A 19380-nucleotide genomic window follows, 5' to 3' on the forward strand; every position below is an offset into this window, starting at 1 on the left:
ACACACACACACACACACACACACACACACACACACACACACACACCACACACACACACACACACACACACACACAGTCACCATGGAAACACCACAGACTCACCTGAGAGTGAATAAAAGTGAAGCCTGACGCGTGGTTTCTGTTGTCCTTCCATCTCCATGGCAACAACATGTTTATTCCCTTGTTTTGTAAAGAAGGCGATCATCACATTTGTTTACATCTTCATTAACAATCAGAGACAAATAAGATCAGGTCAAACCAGAACCTCTACAGTACCTCTGGTTCTGGACCAGTACCTGAGGGTTCCTGACACGCTTCAGTCTGCGGGGAACTACATTACCCACAAGTCCCTGCTCAACACCAGAAAAAGAAAAAAATCGACCACGGATGAACGTTCTTTTAGAATAAGAGCACATGATTTGTTTTTGTTTCTCAGTTCAGATCCGATCAGAACCGCCCAGGATCCAGTCTGTGGTTGGTTCCGGTCCGACCAGCTGTAGTGTTAGCTCCGCCTCCGCCGCACGCTGTCCAATCAAAGTGCGGGAGGCGTGTCCAGCAAGGGGGCATGGCCCATGGACTCCCTCTTATAGGTCTTGGGGGGCAATTTGGGGACGCTGTGACGCGGGGGCACCGGGGGTCCGTCCAAGGGGAGGAGGGGCAGCGGTGGGGAGGGGAGGGGCATCTTCCTGGAGGTGGGTGTGGTGGTGACGGGGGTGGGGAGAGGGAGGGGCGGCGAGGCGGACAAGGCAGTGGGGGTGGAGCACATGGAGGGGGAGGCGGGGGAGGCGGGGGGGAAGAAGGCCTGAGGCAGCAGGTCGCAGCGAGGGCGACCCTGAGGAGGGGGCAGGAGGTGCAGTGGGGAGTTGAGGGGCTCCCGCGGAGGCAGAGAGGGGGGGCTGTCCGGGGGAGACGACGACGACAACGACGAGGAGTAACGAGGTGGGAGGAGCTTACAGGTGGGCTGACGAGGGGGGACGGCGGGGGGGCTGTCCAACTTTGACATCATCTAGAGTGGTGGGGGGGGGGGGGGGCAAATAGAGACATCACATGATCAGTTAAAGGTAACATGAGGTCATGGAGAAAAGATGAAAACCCCTTCGAGATTAATTTGGGCTGAATGTGGCCGAAAATGACCTGAAGTAAATTCGTGGGAGATGAGAACAGTACCTTGGACGGGGACGACTCGGCTGGAGCCGACTCTGGTCGCCTGCGGGGGGGAACCGGGGGCGGGACCACCACGTCCTCCGGCCCCCGGGTGAAACTCACCATGGAGGAGACGGACGACGACCCTGGGGAGAACCGGGGGGAGAACCGCGGTCAGAGCCAGAACCAGCAGCCGACATGACACTCAGACACAACACTGACGGTTTCCATGGAGACAGTTACTATGGAGGTGATGGGATGCACCAACATCAGCTGTGATTAGACTGAATCAATGACCCATTAAACCCGCAGCAGACAGGCGAGACGGGTGAGAAGTGTGAGACGGATGAGACACTTCAGACAGGTGGGACGTGTGAGACAGGGGAGAGAGGGTGAGACAGATGTCTCCGAGAGGTGAATGGACAGTCAGGAGAATCATACTAACGTGGGCCGTGAGGCAGAGAGACCACAGCAAAGATACTGTCGCAGGCTGTAGAGTGAAAAGGAGAAACACTGTGAGGAGGAGGAGGAGGAGGAGAAGAAGGAGGAGGAGAATCACAGAGAGGAGGAGGAAGAGAAGGAAGGAGAGGAGGAGGAAGGAGAGGAGGAGGAGGAGGAAGGAGAGGAGGAAGGAGAGCAGTGACTGTTTGATCTCTGCTGTTTTCACACTGTGAGTTAGTTTCTTCTGTCTCAGCTGAGGATGTAGAGATGAAGGTTAGTGTGAGCTGTGTCTGAACTGATAACACTTTATTACTTCATTACTTTTATACAGACATGACAACAATTTCCTCCTGGGTGCTAGCTTGGTTAGCGGACCGGTGAAGACACAGTGGTTGGACTACAGGCAGTGGGCGGAGCTACGGTCAGTCGTTGGATGGACTACAGTCAGTGAGAGGGGCTACAGTCAGTGGGTGGGGCTACAGTCAGTGACAGGGGCTACAGTCAGTGGGTGGGGCTACGACCAGTGGGTGGGACTACTGTAATGGGAGGGGCTACGGGCAATGGACGGGGCTACAGTAAATGGGAGGGGCTACAGTCAGTGAGAGGGGCTACAGTCATTGGGAGGGGCTACAGCCAGTGGGTGGGGCTACAGTCATTGGGCGGGGCTACAGTCATTGGGAGGGGCTACGGCTAGTGGGTGGGGCTACTGTAATGGGGCAGGACTACCATATATGGATAGGGCTGCAGTCAGTGGGTGGGGCTACAGTACGTGGGCGGGGCTACAGTCAGTGAGAGGGTCTACAGTCATTGGGCAGGGCTACCACCAGTGGGTGGGACTACTGTCATGGGGCAGGACTACCATATATGGGTAGGGCTGCAGTCAGTGGGTGGGGCTACAGTACGTGGGCGGGGCTACTATCAGTGGGCAGGACTACGGGCTGTGGGCGGGTCTTACTGGAGTGGAAGGGGCTGCTGGGACCCTGCGGCGAGTCGAACACGCTGCCGACGTCTGTGGAGCTGGAGGCAGCGGAGGCAGGGGGCGGAGTCAGAGGGGTGCGGGGGGAATTGGGGGCGGAGACTGCCCCCCCTTCGGCCTCGCTGTCGGGGATGCGGCTATAGCTGATTTTCCTGGGCTCATTCTGCAGCGGCGTCGGATGTCGCATGGTGCCGGGCCTCGCCGAGGTGGGACGGATCCCCGGAGACTTCAGAGGACAGGTGTACTTCTTCACCTGGAGGAGGAGGGGGGGCGGGGGGGGCAGGTTACAGACAGAACTACATGGCGACGTTAAACGTGAGGAGGAGGAGGACGGGGGGGGGGTTTGGGATACTTACAAACCGAGGTAATGACCGAGCGTTGCGAGGTTCAATCTCCAGAGATTTGTTGAAGAGATGATCAGCAAAGTCCTTCTCTGACAGGTCCTCCATGGGATTGAGGTTCTCGAAGAACTTCTGCTCAACAAAAAGAAAAACAAGATGTTGAGACATCTTTGATGATGTTCTTAGAGGCGAGGGAAGCACAGCTGTCTATGCTTTGTTATGATTAAAGTGCTTCTTTAGTGTATTATTTGTTGTAGCGGGGAATGTTTCCCCTCCAGCAATGTAAACCAGGTTTTAGTAAAACCAGACTCTACCAAGGTAAACCAGGCTTCAGGGATCTGACAGAGCATTTGTGTGCGAGTGTAATCCTGAAGGGAGCCTGGACTGACCCGGATGTCGTTCTCCACCCTCAGGCAGTACGGCTGGTTCTGGTACTGTTGGATCTCTCCAGTGATCTCGGCCACTTTCCGCCGTTTGCTGAAGTTGATCAGGTCTTTGCCGTGTCTGCGCAGGAAGTCGGGGTTTCCTTCCTCCGTCTTCAGGATGTTGGTCAGGTAAATGCCTGTGCACACACCAACACAGGTGGTGGTTATTTGACATTTCACCTTCGTGGCTCAGCTTTACAGGCGAGAGAGAGAGAGAGAGAGAGTCAGATCATACCAAAGAAGGGAACACAGGGGGGGTTGATGGAGCGCAGTTTGGCCAGATACTTCTTGTAGTGGTCTTCGCTGAGCTCATGAGCCTCCTCCAGGATCTTTCTCTGTCGACTCGGAATTTGCTGCAAACAACAAACAAGAATAAAGATCATTTGTAAATATCTGAATGAAAGAATGTGAATGTGCTGAGTAATGAATGAATTACTGTGTGCAACAGCGACCCCTGGTGTTTGGAGGCCCCAATACATTATTATTATTTATTTATTTCCATTTTTTTGTTTATATGTGAAACAAGCTCCTGACGGTTTTATTTCTGGTCTGTTGTGAGCGGTGATGATTGTGATGTTGTCACCTCGAAGGTGTGGTCCAGTCTGTACACGGGGGACGAGTTCATGGCGCTGACGACCTCCAGAACTCCGTTAAAGTTGTTGAGCTCCTGAAAAACCTGCAGGATCTCAATGATCCGAGAAACAACAGCAACTCGTTCCTCGAGGTTCTCGGTCTCTACGATGCACCTGGAAAGACAAAAGGCAGGTCAGGAGGACAAAATTCACGCCTGGCGGCTGCTACAGGTGCACCTCCACCTGTGGGGTGATGCAGGTCTTACTTCTCGAACCACAGCGTGAGGTTGGTGGTGTGTCGGATCATTCTCAGGAGGTTGGGGGAGTGAATCTCTTTGTCCTCTTTGGTCCAAACGCTGCCGACCAGCTCGGACGGCTGCACCGCCCTACGGGTCACATGACAGACAGGTGAGACGCGGCAGACAGGTGAGACGCGGCAGACAGGTGAGTGACAAGTGTGTTACCTGTAGAAGTCGGACTCGAGCAGCGTGAGCTGACGGGCGATCTCGATGGGGTGCAGGGTCATGAGGTCAAAGGGCTCCGTGTTTCCTGGCTTACAGATGTGCCACTCGATGGGGGGAGGCGAGTTCTGGAAGGTGATGCTGTGACTGGGAACACTCACCTGAACCTGCATCTTCCTCTGGATGATCTTAGTGATGGACTCCACCCACTTTCTCATCGCCTTACCTGAAAAAAAAACATGGCATCAGATTCTCGAGACAGCAAGAGCGGACAGACCCCGGGTCAGATGCAGAGAACTTTCAGACAGGTGTATAGACGGATGTTCAGGCGCTCAAACAGACGGCCAGACAGATGTGCAGGTGTTCAGAAAGGTGTTTAGACAGATGTTTAGACCACCTGTCTAAACGGACGGGTGTTCAGACAGGTGTTGAGACAGACGTTTAAACAGATGTTTAGACAGGTGTCCAGAGAGATGTTTAGACAGGTGTTGAGACATCTGTCTGATGTCTAGACAGGTGTTGAGGCAGACGTTTAAACAGATGTTTAGACAGGTGTCCAGACAGATGTGCAGGTGTTCAGAAAGGTGTTTAGACAGATGTTTAGACCACCTGTCTAAACATCTGTTTAAACATCTGCCTCAACACCTGTCTAAACGGACGGGTGTTCAGACAGGTGTTGAGACATCTGTCTAATGTCTAGACAAGTGTTGAGGCAGACGTTTAAACAGATGTTTAGACAGGTGTCCAGACAGGTGTCCAGACAGGTGTCCAGACAGGTGTTTAGACAGGTGTTGAGACATCTGTCTGATGTCTAGACAGATGTTTAGACAGGTGTTGAGGCAGACGTTTAAACAGATGTTTAGACAGGTGTCCAGACAGATGTTTAGACAGGTGTTGAGAGAAGCTCGTACCTCTGACTGAGGTGATGAACTCCTGGAGTCGGCTCAGCAGGTGTTCGTCTCTCTCAAAGTCGTAGAAGTGATGCTCCACCCAGTGACGACAGACGTTCAGCACCCTGTAGGAGGAGGACCTCACACGCATGAAGACTCTTCCATGTTTGCTCATTAGAATAAGTCGATAATAGTTCAGCTGATCTTAGTACCTGGTCTAAAACAGGAGATCGGAGATGATAAATAATCCCTTACCTGAGCTGAACCGGTTGAACAAACTCTTTGCGGAAGCGTTTGAGTTCAGCGCTGAGCAGCTGCTCTCCTCCCTCCATCTGATCCGAGTCGGTCGGCCTCGGCTCCGGGATGTCAAACCTGAGCACGGCGACAGATTCCTTATTTACCAATGTCTTTATATTTCTGTTTTTCTTTATTTTGTGTAGTATTCCTGTCAAATTCATTATGTTTTTTTTGTATATATTCTTATCAAATTCTGTGCTACAGTGATGAGGAAATTTCCCATACACGGAATAAATGAACCACGTCTTCGGTCTTTACTTTTCTACAAACACAAGTCTCTGATTTTAGTCCATCAATGCATTGAGTGTTTCCTAAAATCGTGGACATCGTGTTGCACTAATATGAGCCGATTCAATTTTTAGATCAAATATTCAGGATTCAATTCAAATCAGAAGATATGAAAAATGTCTTAGACGTTTGGACGTTTGCATGAGCAGCAGCAAGTCTTTCTCTCTGTGTCTAGATGAGAGGTGATTGGACATTTCCCTGGTCCTGAGTTGTCCTGACTGGTCCCTAAGAGTCGCCAGGTGAGCTCACCTCTCTATGAGCAGGTCCAGCAGCTCCTGAGGTTTACAGAACGATCTGTAGGTGGTGAGAAATGTCCTGACGAAGTTTGGATCTGAAGGACAGAACAGAGTCAACTGATCAGGTCAGGACCGGAGGTGGAGGTGTACGGTGAGTCTGGTGGACAAGATACTCCCATGTGTTACACTTCAAGATGGAGACAGAAGACATTTTTTTACCCTCCGACTCCCCTGGACCGGGCTTTACAGATGCGGACATTGTTCATCGGTCTGGTCTAAACCCCACACTGTCCTCTGATCAGACAAGGACACTACAAACCTCTTTACTTCACACAAATGTTGATAAATGAGTGGAGGTCTCCCTCCAGGTGTCAAATGGACAGTTTCTGTTATATCTCAACAAACAAAAGACGTCCTCATTAATCGGCTTCAGACGTCGAATCTGTCCTCACCTGCTGTTGAATCACCTGTGTGACATCATGTCTCACCTGCATACATGTGGAAGGTGAGTCTCTCTATGAGTTTCAGGACCGTCCCCGCCTTGATGATGGGGATCCCGGACTTTGACTGGACGTTCTCCTCAAACACCACGTTCTCCTCGGAGTCGGGCTCTGCGAAGCGGTACTCCTCAGCCCCCGGCAGCCTCATCTGCTCCTCCTTCTCCTCCTGCAGCATGGCGGAGTCAAGCATGCGCTCCAGCGTGCTGCGGTACTGCAGCGAGATCAGCGCCGCCATCCATCCGTTCTTCTCCTCTGCGGACTTTGCGGCGAACACGACGCTGTTGCCGTCCTTCAGGATGATCTCGAAGGCGTGCCGGTACTCGCCCTCCTTGTCGTCCTTGTCGTTGATCTGGACTTTACGCATGAAGAACTTTTCTTTGAGTCGGTATTCTGCCGTGGACCCGGCGCCGGGCAGCCGCGGCGGGCCGTGGTTGGACTTACAGCAGATCATCAGGCCGTCGAAGAGGAAGATGTGGCGCTCGTGTTTGGCGCCGACGCGGGTCAGCGTGCCCTCCATGATGAACTCGTTGCAGCACTGACCAATGTCCTTCCCCTCCCAACCGTCGATGTTCTTTTGGATCTCATTCATCTTCTTGATGGCCAGATGTTTCCCCTTCATCTGATGGCTGTAGAAACGACACGCTGACTCGCTAAGCACCATAGAAGAAGAGTGAAGGAAAGGAGGGGAAGAAGACAGGGTTAGCCAGTACGTCAGGAGGATCTGAGTAGTCTCAGGGCCGGTCTGAGAGGTCTGAGGTTCTGGTCTGATTTTAGACGGGTGTTAGTGCTACGACCTGAACTTGATCTACAGCGCCTTCACTTTAATTAAAGGAACAGTTCACCACGAGTTCACGAGCGTCTCCTCAGCCGACGATGAAAGACGACTCTGTTTTACGATGTTTGTTAAAAGTATTTACAGCTTCTCTTAGAACTCGACTGAAATCATTCAGTCAATTCAAAACAATTCAAAATTAATTAATATCCTCCTGCTGTGAAATACTGAAAAAACACAAATATATCATCTAGTCTCTGTCAGTTGAGCTACATGTGATTGGAAGTTAGTGCATCAGTAATAGACATCAATCTGTGAACTGCACCTCCATTTCATCATTGGGTTAATTTCCTACTCTCTCTTCGTGTCGGTGAGTTTTGATTGGTTGGGCTCTGTACAAACCGGAGAGGCTACTGTGACGACCTACACGTCCAACAGGAAGTGAGGTCACAGCAGGAAGACCTCCAGCCTCAGTCCGGACAAACAGCTGCACTGTGACATAGAGACACAGCAGAGAGTGAGTGGACCGGTCCTTGATCTGAATCTGTTGTTAAAGAGAGCAGCTCACTAATCAGTTTACAGCATAAACCCCTGAGGTATGCACCACACGGAGGTTTTCACAACGCTCCGTCAAGGACTCAACCAGCCCCCACCAGCTTTTTATCAGGCACGCTTCAGGTCAGGTGTAGAAAACATTGACTAAAATAGGGCTGTAGCGTGATACTGTTGAAGACTGACGGTGTTAGGCCTACGTCACAATGGACATGAATTTATTTATTTATTTGATAGGGGCAGTGCACATTAATGAACATCTGTTCAGAAAGCAATACACGTAAATATACCAGATTAGAGCAACAATGCAAATTTGAATCCCGAGTCTCTCGGCAGGTAACACAAAACCATGACAAGACATTGAACAGGACAATAGATCCAATAAGAGACATCACCAGACAGGACATTACTAAGAAGTTAAAAGTCCATAGTTACAGGACTGGTTTGATTTCAGCCTGTGGTTGAGGTGAGTTTAGAACGTTTGTAATGTGGAACGCTGGACTTTACAGAAAGAGCATTTTGTCCGACGCCTGTTTTTCACAGCCCCCTCCAGAGGAGGCCCTGGTCCTGAGACCAGAGGCTGGGAGAACCTTTTGGGAGGTGGAGTGAGTCCATGTAACACCTTGTACATCAAACAAGGTTTACTACCACCTCCTCGTCTCTGCAGAGTTTAATGAAGGAGGTGGTTTGTCCACTGACTGACTCAGATGTTTCTGGGGTTTTGTCCAGAGACAGTTCAGGCTTTGATAACTAGTTGACTGATCTGATTATAGTCTCTGAGAAACAACCCATCAGAGTTATTCTGGAGACCTGAGGTGTTCATAGTGAACAGAGACAAGGACACATCTGCCAGGAAGCTGACCAGCTACACCAACTGTCATCGATCAAATAGGCTGAGCAACACGGACAATGGACAAGGACGGGAAGAGAACAATAAGAGGACAAGAAGAGGACAAGAAGAGGACAAGTAGAGGACAAGTAGAGGACAAGAAGAGGATAAAGAGGACAAGTGGAGGACAGGCGGTGTGACCTGGAGTAGGTTAAACCTGGTCTGAACACTGAGGCCTGATGTGGGGTCAGTAGTGACCGTAGTAACCATAGTAACCATAGCAGTGGTATCCGAGGACAGTGACTGAGGGCTGATGGGATCAGTCACATTCATGCTATGCGTTTGAAGCCTGACCCAGTCCTGACCCTAATCCTAGATCTGATACGGACCCTGACCCTATCCTCAGATCTGTTGATGACTCTTATCCTTGTACCTACCTCATAGTCTCTGTCTGTCTACCTCATTAGTCTCTGTCTACCTCATTAGTCTCTGTCTACCTCCACTAGTCTCTGTCTACCTCCACTAGTCTCTGTCTGCCACCACTAGTCTCTGTCTACCTCATTAGTCTCTGTCTACCTCCACTAGTCTCTGTCTACCTCATTAGTCTCTGTCTGCCACCACTAGTCTCTGTCTGCCACCACTAGTCTCTGTCTACCTCCACTAGTCTCTGTCTACCTCCACTAGTCTCTGTCTGCCACCACTAGTCTCTGTCTACCTCCACTAGTCTCTGTCTACCTCATTAGTCTCTGTCTGCCACCACTAGTCTCTGTCTGCCACCACTAGTCTCTGTCTACCTCCACTAGTCTCTGTCTGCCACCACTAGTCTCTGTCTACCTCCACTAGTCTCTGTCTACCTCCACTAGTCTCTGTCTACCTCATTAGTCTCTGTCTGCCACCACTAGTCTCTGTCTACCACCACTAGTCTCTGTCTACCTCCACTAGTCTCTGTCTACCTCCATTAGTCTGTGTCTGCCCCCACTAGTCTCTGTCTACCTCATTAGTCTGTGTCTGCCTCATTAGTCTCTGTCTACCTCATTAGTCTCTGTCTACCTCTACCTACTGTAGAGACACAAAGAAGAAGGTCACCTACGTCCTCATGTCCTCCAGTCATCCAACCATTCGTCGTCCTCGTCTCTTCGTCCAGAGAAATAAAGTTTAGTCTTTATTAACCTGCAGCCGTTTTCCTCTGAGCTCTTTTCTTTCTACCAGAGAACAATAAGCAGCCGAGCAGCACCGCCCCCGTGCTGACGCTGCTTCCTTCTAACTCCATCACCCTCCAACCCCCAACCTGCGACCCTGGCCAACCCTCCCTCCCGTCCTGCTCTATTTTGGGCCAAAAGGGAAACGCAGGATGGGAGGAGTCCCATCGAGGGTGTGTTGTTCAGAGTGTGTGTTGTTGAGAATGTTTAGTACTCATTGTTGTATGTGACGGGATAGTCTGTGACGGTAGTTTCTGAAGGTCCATGTCTGCTTGGTTCTGTTCAGTTTAAAGTCTTTGTCCCTGTGTGTTTTATCAGCTCTTTTGTGCATCATGTGATCTAGTCTGGACCAATGGGGAAGATTGTCAGTTATCGACTGGTCCTGAATCTAATGTCAGCGCATGTGTGTACAGGTGTGTACAGGTAAAAACATGTGTCTACAGGTGTGCACAGGTAGAAACAGGTGTGTACAGGTGTGTACAGGTAGAAAGATGTGTCTACAGGTGTGAACAGGTAAAATCATGTGTCTACAGGTAAAAACATGTGTCTACAGGTGTGTACAGGTAGAAACATGTGTTTATAGGTGTGTACAGGTAGAAACAGGTGTGTACAGGTGTGTGCAGGTAGAAACATGTGTTTATAGGTGTGTACAGGTAGAAAAATGTGTGTACAGGTGTGCACAGGTAGAAACAGGTGTGTACAGGTAGAAAGATGTGTGTACAGGTGTGCACAGGTAGAAACAGGTGTGTACAGGTGTGTACAGGTGTGTACAGGTAGAAAGATGTGTCTACAGGTGTGAACAGGTAAAAACATGTGTCTACAGGTAAAAACATGTGTCTACAGGTGTGTACAGGTAGAAACATGTGTTTATAGGTGTGTGCAGGTAGAAACATGTGTGTACAGGTGTGTACAGGTAGAAACATGTGTCTACAGGTGTGCACAGGTAGAAACAGGTGTGTATATGTGTGTACAGGTAGAAACAAGTGTTTACAGGTGTGTGCAGGTAGAAGCATGTGTTTATAGGTGTGTACAGACAGAAACAAGTGTGTACAGGTGTGTGCAGGTAGAAACATGTGTTTATAGGTGTGTACAGACAGAAACAAGTGTGTACAGGTGTGTACGGGTAAAAACATGTGTCTACAGGTGTGTACAGGTGTGCACAAGTGTGTACAGATAGAAACAGGTACATACAGGTAGAAACAGATGTGTACAGGTATGTACAAGTAGAAACATGTGTGTACAGGTGTGTACAGGTATGTACAGGTAGAAACATGTGTGTACAGGTGTGTACAGATGTCTAGAGGAGTCCACAGACGTGTACAGGTGTGTTCAGGTAGATACAGATGTGTACACATGTGTACAGGTTAATGTACCTGAGCCTCCGCTTGGCCAGACTCCTGGAGCAGATCCTCTCCATGCTGCTCTGCAGGTTCAGCAAAGCTGTGATGGCTTGTTTCAAACACTCTTTATCCTCCTCATCCTCGCTCTTCTCTTCCAGTTGCTACGGAAACAAGAGGGAGGGGAGGGGGAGTGGTCACTGGGGGCACCTGTACAGGTAGCTATCCAATATACTGCAGCTACATCAACAGTCGGTCCAGTCTGGAAGAGGTATTGTCCCACACAGGTGGACAGGCTGGAGACCATAAAAACATTTATGGTTTTGAATCAAGAAAAGGACCAGGACCAGGACCAGGACCAGGACCAGGACCAGGACCAGGACCAGGACCAGACACGTTTAACATCTGCAGGGACTGTGCCATCCTGTAAGAGTCCAGGATCTGGAACTGGAGGATAAACCTCCTAACCCCCCTTCAGCTGGGAAATAATCTGCAAAACATGACTGGAGGTATTTCAGAGATTTAACCTCAGTGGGGACAAAGGAGCTTAGAGCTGCCCTGTTGAAAGTCCCGGATCAGGACTAGACCCGTAGGGTACTGGTCTGAACACACGGTTCTGGTATTGGCTGTGATAGCAAACTGCTCAAGAGGGATTAGCTGACGTGTTCTCATGTTGTCCACATCAGCCAGACACCAGGTGTGATTCAGGTGTTGGACAGATGTGATATACAGCATCGTTCTGAAGTCAGCAGCAAAAAATTTCCGTATTTCTACATAAAAATGATTCAAAACATCAGCAGGTTTTCACACACATCCTCAAAGTTGACTCACCAATCAGACATATTATACTTGCGTATTTATTTATTTTCTACAACGTGACCTCCGTGTGAAGCAACAACAACTAAATGTTTCTGGTAGGTGCTGATCAGTCGTCTACATCAGCTTGAAGGAAATTTAGTATGATATGTTCTAATATAATTCAGATTTCATTGGTCCATCAATGACGAGCAGACGCAGCAGAACAGGACCAAACCAGGACATTAGCGCCCCCATGTTTCATGGAGGTACTGATGCTGGAATGCAGAGTCGGTTCATTCCCAAACTGGACGATGCCGAAACTTGTAAACCAACCTATTCTACTTCGGTCTCATTTGTCCACTAAACATTGTCCCAATAGTCTTGTAGAAATGTTCTTTTTGGACAGAGAGCAGTGACTTCATCACACCATAGTTATTGAGAGAGGCCTTTAGCTGCTTAGAAGTTCCTCTGGGTTCCTCTCAGATTATTATGGAGTGATGTTTGTTGGTGGACCACTGCTGTGGAGGGGAACAGTCGTCTTAAATCTGTCTGATTCTCTGTGGATTATTTGTGGCTTCCAAACTCTTCAGAGACGGTTGTGGAACCTTTTCCAGCCTGATGAGCAACAACAACCCTTTTTCTACGCTCCTCACAAAGCGCCTTTGTGTCAGAGACAAATCTCTGATTTATTTAAACTATAACCAAGAACTGAGTCACATCACATTAACATAAAACACTTCAGAACAGACGGACTCTGATTTGACCTGGAAATCAACTCGTAACTTTAGAAATGCACCTCACTGTTATGTGATATCGTCCCATTCGCCTGAATCAACAAATACACGAGGATAATATCGCTTTTTCACTTGTTTGATTGGGTTGTTGTTGTCTACATTTAGGACGTGGGTTAAAATCCATTGATGTTTTCAGTCTTTTTAACGCAGAAACATGGAAAATCAAGAAGGATGCAAATACTTGTAAACAGCACTGTGGGTGTTGGTTGGAGAGGCGTCTCACCTTGAGGATCTCGAAGAGGTGGAGACAGTGGTAAACAGGAGTGAGCAGCAGTCTGGGGAGAACGTACTGGACAGCTTCTTTAAAGCCTTCACAGATGGACTGAAGACACAGAGGCACACAGTCACTTCCAGCCTTTACCATCATCATCATCATCATCATCATCATACTGAAGATAGGGAACCCTTGTCTATGTCTGGTTGTTAGTGAAATGCACCCTGGGTATCGTAGTTTTTCCATCTTTGAGCAGTAGCCTAGGAGCTAAACCGAAGGAACTGTGTCTACACATATGGGAGCTCCATCAAAAGGCCGAATGATCTCTGAGGTCTTACCTGGAGGTGAAAGGAAGCTCCGGGTTTGGACACCTGGCTGAGGAAATGTTCGTGGAACCCAGAGCGTAGGATGTCCTGAGCATACGTCTCATAGGGGTCAAAGGCCAACTCCTGCAGATCAAAGGGCACATTAGGAAGCTTAAGACAGCTAGCAACACGAAAGGACGTCCAAACGTCAATCAAAAGCAGACATGTCATTAATTCTGTTTCAAGCCTTAATATTATCTAAACACGAGTTCCATGAAAATCATCATGAACCAGAACTGTTCTTTAATAACATGGAGGTCTACAGGACTGGTGCTGGTGGAACCTCTAGTGGACAATAGAGGAACTGCAGCTTCAACTATCAGAACATGACACAATCAATGAATGAATGAATGAGGTGTACAGACCTCAGCCAAGTCCTCAAAACAGCTCCCCACCAGAGGATGAGGACTTCCTTCATCAGTCATCTCCACCGTGTCCTCAATCAGACCCATCAGCTTCACGGTCACCTCGTGGATATCCACGATCCGACTGAAGATGCTGTCCACGTCCTGGACATGGAGAATCAACGAGAGCGATCAGAGGATCCATTTTTGGACGACTCAGCTGAATTGGAGTCGACATAACCACCTCCTGCTAAAACGACGTTACCGAGACTCCAGAGGGAAGAGGCCACAACTGGACCCAGTTCTTATACAGAGGACTGAGACTGAGCAGGTCCCCTGCTACAAATATCCGGGACCGCAGTTGGACAACAAACTGGAACTGGAGTAAACAGATGGAGGCTGTTTACAAAAAGGGACTGAGGGACAGACTGTACTTTCTAAGACGGCTGTGTTCTTTTAACAGATGTAAACCACTACCGTGCTCCTTTTTTTTTTAACTCTGCTGTGACCGGTGCTGTGTTTTTTGGTGAGGTGTGTTTGTTTCTCAGGTGACTGACAGGAACAGGCTGAATGAGAAAGGACGCTAAGGAAAATGAACAAGTAATAAAAGTCCCTCACTCCATTAAAAGCCTCGGAGGTTTTCAGGAAGAGCTTGCACAGTAAGAGGCTCATCCCTCCAAGGAGGTGGTTTTTGTCTGCAGCCATAAGGCTTTCAAACGATTATGTGTGGTGATTGTACAATTTCCTAAAGTATGTTTCAGTCGCCAGGTACGTACGTGCTGGGAGAAGAGCATGTGGCTGGAGGTGAAGGGTTCTCTGAACACCTTGATGAGCAGGTTGAGTTGCCTCAGGTACTGCCGGCCGTCCGCCATGAAGCTCCTCACCAGCTCATAGTAACTCTGCTCCTCGCTGGCTGACGGCTCCTCGTCCATCAGGGGGAACCCGCTGATGTCCTCCTCGTCCTGGTGGAACATGTCCATCAACACCTGCACACAACGACGCGCTCGTGGGTTAGTGGTCGAGGTTTGGACTTAAGGAAACCAGGGGACAGAGGGGGTCGGGGTTCAGACCTTGTCGGCACACATGGCCACGGTGATGTCCTGCTGGGAAATCTCATAGTGTCGGATGTTCCTCACGTAGTTTCCTGCCAGTTTGAGGATGTCGGCGGAGATGTACTCCAACACGGCCACCATGTACACCGACACCTGGTGGTCGACCTTGTAGCCCAGCACCTCCTAAACACAAGGCATGATGGGAGACGGAGTCAGAGCGCGGCCCCCCCCCCCGCGGGAATCATTTGTCGACGAGGGCGACGAAGACGTACCTTCAGCAGAGGGTGGATCTTATCGACGGGCAGAGCCAGAGGGTTCCTCCTCTTTCTCTTCTCGATGGCGGCCTGAGCGTCGGCGATCGCCCACTTATCGATCGGGTGAGGGAAACTCTTCTGAACTCGCTCCTAGCAACGCGGACGGGAGGACAGGTGAGGACGAGACGCGGACACAACGGGTCTACAGTTATCTGGACGGACCCAAGTCTACAAAGCTCTGGACTGAACCGAGTCCACTCATCTGGACTAACCACGCCGGGTTCTCTTCGTCTGCTTTCAAGAAAAGCCCGAAATCCACTGATGTTCTGGGTAATTTTGTGCAGAAATGTCATATCGGTGTGTTGTGTTTAGCGTATATGGTGTGTATACACTGATCAGGCATAACATTATGACCAGCTTCCTAATGTTGTGTAGGTCTCCCTTTTGGTGACTCATCACAGAAAGGACATGGGACGACTGTGGACGTCCTCTAAGGCTCATCCCACAGATTCTTGTCTCTCTTGTGCTGTTATTCATGTTTTTGTGAGTTGTTCCTAAAGCGTTTTTATGTGTGTGTGTGTGTGTGTGTGTGTCAGGCTGCATCCTGCTGGTGTCATTGCTATGGGGTGGGGGGTGGGTCTGGTCCGGTCTAGGTGGGGGCTACATGTCTAAGTAACATCCACATGAATGAATGCCAGGAGAACAGAGAATTATGCTGGTTGATATTAGTCACTTCTCCTGTCAGTGGTTTTAATGTTGTGGTTAACTGGTGTATATAGTGTGTGTATAGTGTGTATACAGTGTATATAGTGTGTATACAGTGTGTGTATATACCTCCACGTCCTGCACGCTGCGGGGCTGGGCCTGACACAGCAGACTGAGCAGGAGGAGGATCAGCTCCTCGATGTACTGCAGCGCCTCCTGCTGGGACACCAGGTTGGGATGCACCTGGTTCAGTACCTGAAACATAAATCATCACCTTCATCGTCTCACGGGACGCTCCCAGCATGCACTGCTCCATCAGTGAGACAGCGTCACCACCAGGTGGACAGACAAAAAAAAAAAAACACCTATATCTACAGTGACTGGCCAGAAAGAAGTCACCACCTGGAACCAATTAAAATACGTTGGAGCCTCCTATTGGATAATTATCCAATAGTGATTATCTTTCAGCTGGAAACAAGTTATTCAACCTCAACTGATGCAATGAGCAGCTTCTCATTTCTTAAACAACCACGTGGAAAGACGCATCATGTGGTGATGGAGAAGATGTTTGTCTGTTTGAGAAGTTTCTAATCATTGGCCGCATCAAGCAGAGAAAACATCTAAGGAGACTGAAGCAGAAACTACTAAAACTAGGTTAAGAACCGTCCAACGCTGCATTATTAAAAACTGGAAGGATGGTGAGGAACCATCGTCTTCCAGGAAGAAATGTGGTCGGAAACAAAATCCTGACTGATGGTGATGAACGATCACTTAAACATTTGGTGAAATTAAATGGAAGAAAACCACCAGCAGAACTCAGTGCTATGTTTAATAGTGAAACTCAAGGGATTGCAACTGAACTAGTCAGTGAGGCTAACCGGGAAAAAGGCTTCAGTTTGCTAGGGAGCAGAAAAACTGGACTGGAGACATGGAAGAAGGTCATGTGGTCTGATGTGTCCAGATCGACCCTGTTCCAGAGTGATGGGGCATCAGGGTAAGAAGAGATGCAGATGAAGCGATGCCCCCCATCATGTCTAGTGTCCACTGTACCAGCCTGTGGGGGCAGCGCTATGATCTGGGGTTGGTGCAGTAGCTCAGGTCCAGGTTCAGCAACATTCTGCCCAAAGACTGAGGTCAGCTGATACCTGAATACACTGAATGACCAGGTTATTCCATCCGTGGAGGTTTTCTCCCCTGATGCCATATTCCAGGATTCACGGGACTCAAATAGTGAAAGATGATCAGGGAGCGTGAGACCAGATCATTCAATTCAGATCAGTCCAGACCTGAACCCCACAGAGAATCTTTGGGTCAGACTCTGACATCATCGACACAAGATGTTATAGAAAAAAATGAATGGATGGAAACGAACCTGGGACATCGGGGAAGTTTCTTACTGAAACAATAACACAGCGAGTCGACTCTACCTCGGTACGAACTACCAGGAGAATAACAACCTTCGCGCTGTTTACGACACAACATCACACACTCGTGTACGTGTGTCACCTGTATGCAGGTCGAGTTTAGTGTGAACACAGTGACTGGAACGTTTCTGTTTGACCAACAACAACCTGGACACATGCGATAGTGTCTGATCGACGTGTGTCCATTAGACGAGGACATGGAGGACAGTGTCCCCTGCGCTGATGATCAGTCCAACTGAGCCGACCTCCAAACAACACAACACAACACTTCATCAGCTACACGTCACTGAAACGATGAGACAGGAGGACACCTGGACAACACACCAATGAGACAAGGGACACCTGGACAGCTATACTGATTGACCCTGCAGAGACACTTGAAGCTCACAAGACCCCAGTCTGTCTTTATTGCGTCTCTAATGTCTCTGTCTGTTTCTGTGTATCATTCTGGTTCTCTAATGTGTCCCCATGAGCCTCTAATGCGTGCAACGTGTCTTCCAGTGTCTCAGTCCGTCTCTGACATGTCTCAGACTGTCTCTGTGTGTCTCTACGTACCTTTTCCAGGGAGGGCACCAGCAGGCCTCTCCATTTCGGAGCGTTATCCTCGCTGAAGAAGTCGTACTGCTGCTGGGCCGCCTGCATGGCCGCGGCGGGGTCTCCGCTGTCGGAGAAGAAGCAGCCGGACTCACTGGCTCGGGTCAGCGGTTTACATGAACGCCGTGAGGGGCTGTCCGGGTCCGGTAGGGCGGGTGAAGCGGGCAGCCTCAGAACATCCAGGACGATCCTCCGGAACAGCTGCCGTCAATGCGACCATCCTCGGCCGCTACGCGGAGATCGGCTAAGGGCTAGCTCCGCGGCTAGCGGCTAACTGGTGGGTGTAGCTCGGCTCACCGGGATGAGAGCATGGTGGGTGGCCGGTACCGGACCACCAGGACCGGGATGACAGTTAGCTGTGGTTAGCCTGTTAGCATGTAGCCGCTGCTAAGGTCAGCGGCTAGCCTCCATCGGCGGAGGGTCCGGGGGGAGGGGGGGGTGGGGGGGGTAGGGGGGGGGCTGACAGGTCACCAACGGTCGGTCCGATCAACGGCCGCTGTCTGACGGTTACCGGCTGATTGCTGCGGATCAACGGCTGCTCTGTGCTCACCGCTCCGCCGCTAACACCGACACACCGGCTGTGGCGAGGCGACTCTCTAACGCTGTCCCCCCCCCCAAGATGCTCTGAAATGTGTCCGCTCTTCCAGCTCTATCCCCCGGACTCCCACAGACACCGGCTCCGGTCCCGGGCCCCAGACGGTCACCGAGCTAACGGCGGGCGGTTGTTGTGACTCCGGTGTGAGGTACGGTAGACGGTGGAGCGGTTACGCATGCGCGGTGGACAGGTGCTGACGTACATGGGCGGGGCTCCAGAGTGGGAGGGTGCGTGTCACAACCGCGACGATGCGCATGCGCTACTTTAGACTTGCTGATGGAGAGACACACACACACAATAAGTACACTTTTTTCATACTGCCTTATCTTGCACAACCTACTACCTACCTGTCTATATTTAATCATTTTTCCAATTATATTAATTTGCATTACCAATTTCAGTCATTTTAACCATCCCACAATATACAGAATGTTGCTATTTTTATTTTAAAAATAAAAACAGTAATTCTTTATTCCTTCTGAATAAAGAATTGCTATTTTTTGGTTATTGTTTTTATGTATGTATGCATGATACATGATCATAGGTCTAGGTTGCTAGGGGATGTCCCATGATGCACCGAGCTCCTGTCCTCTGTCTCCTCTATCTTCTGAGATTCGGTTTCTTTTTTGTTTTTTTCGTTTTGCATGCATCTACCCTGGGACCCCAGGAAGACCCGCTGACTGCCCGAGCATTCAATGGGGATCCTTAAAATAAGTAAATAAATAAATAGATCCCTTGTTCCTCCACTGTGTCAACGCGTCACTCGTGAGTTTATTTAAAAATGATAGTTACTTTTAGGTTCATATCAAAAGACTAAACTAAATTGAACTATTCTTTAAATGTCATTTCTATTTCTTTTTTCATGAAAAGACAAAGAAGTAGTTTCTCCTTCGTATTTGTATCTAGTCCTGAATTGTTAGAGTAGAAGAAGAGGACCAAGATGTCTCCACATTGCCAGCGTTGCTTTGTTTACCCCAAATG

The 19380-nt window shown here is 49.4% G+C and overlaps 1 protein-coding gene across 1 annotated transcript; it reads right to left on the minus strand.

Annotated features, from left to right (window-relative positions):
- Positions 1-132: 132 nt before the first annotated feature.
- On the minus strand, positions 133-18780 carry LOC125003676 (son of sevenless homolog 1-like). The gene is given in 24 exon segments (XM_047577749.1): positions 133-560; positions 563-1007; positions 1169-1290; positions 1590-1634; positions 2541-2814; positions 2918-3034; positions 3292-3464; positions 3563-3680; positions 3911-4073; positions 4166-4285; positions 4364-4586; positions 5272-5375; positions 5506-5622; positions 6085-6166; positions 6560-7221; positions 11297-11424; positions 13076-13174; positions 13405-13515; positions 13797-13940; positions 14552-14761; positions 14846-15010; positions 15100-15231; positions 15916-16041; positions 17766-18780. Coding segments are annotated over 24 exon segments (4089 nt in total). The 5' UTR covers positions 17853-18780; the 3' UTR covers positions 133-438.
- Positions 18781-19380: the final 600 nt, after the last annotated feature.

Source organism: Mugil cephalus, chromosome 2 (genome assembly GCF_022458985.1).
Source record: "Mugil cephalus isolate CIBA_MC_2020 chromosome 2, CIBA_Mcephalus_1.1, whole genome shotgun sequence".
Taxonomy (NCBI): Eukaryota; Metazoa; Chordata; class Actinopteri; order Mugiliformes; family Mugilidae; genus Mugil; species Mugil cephalus.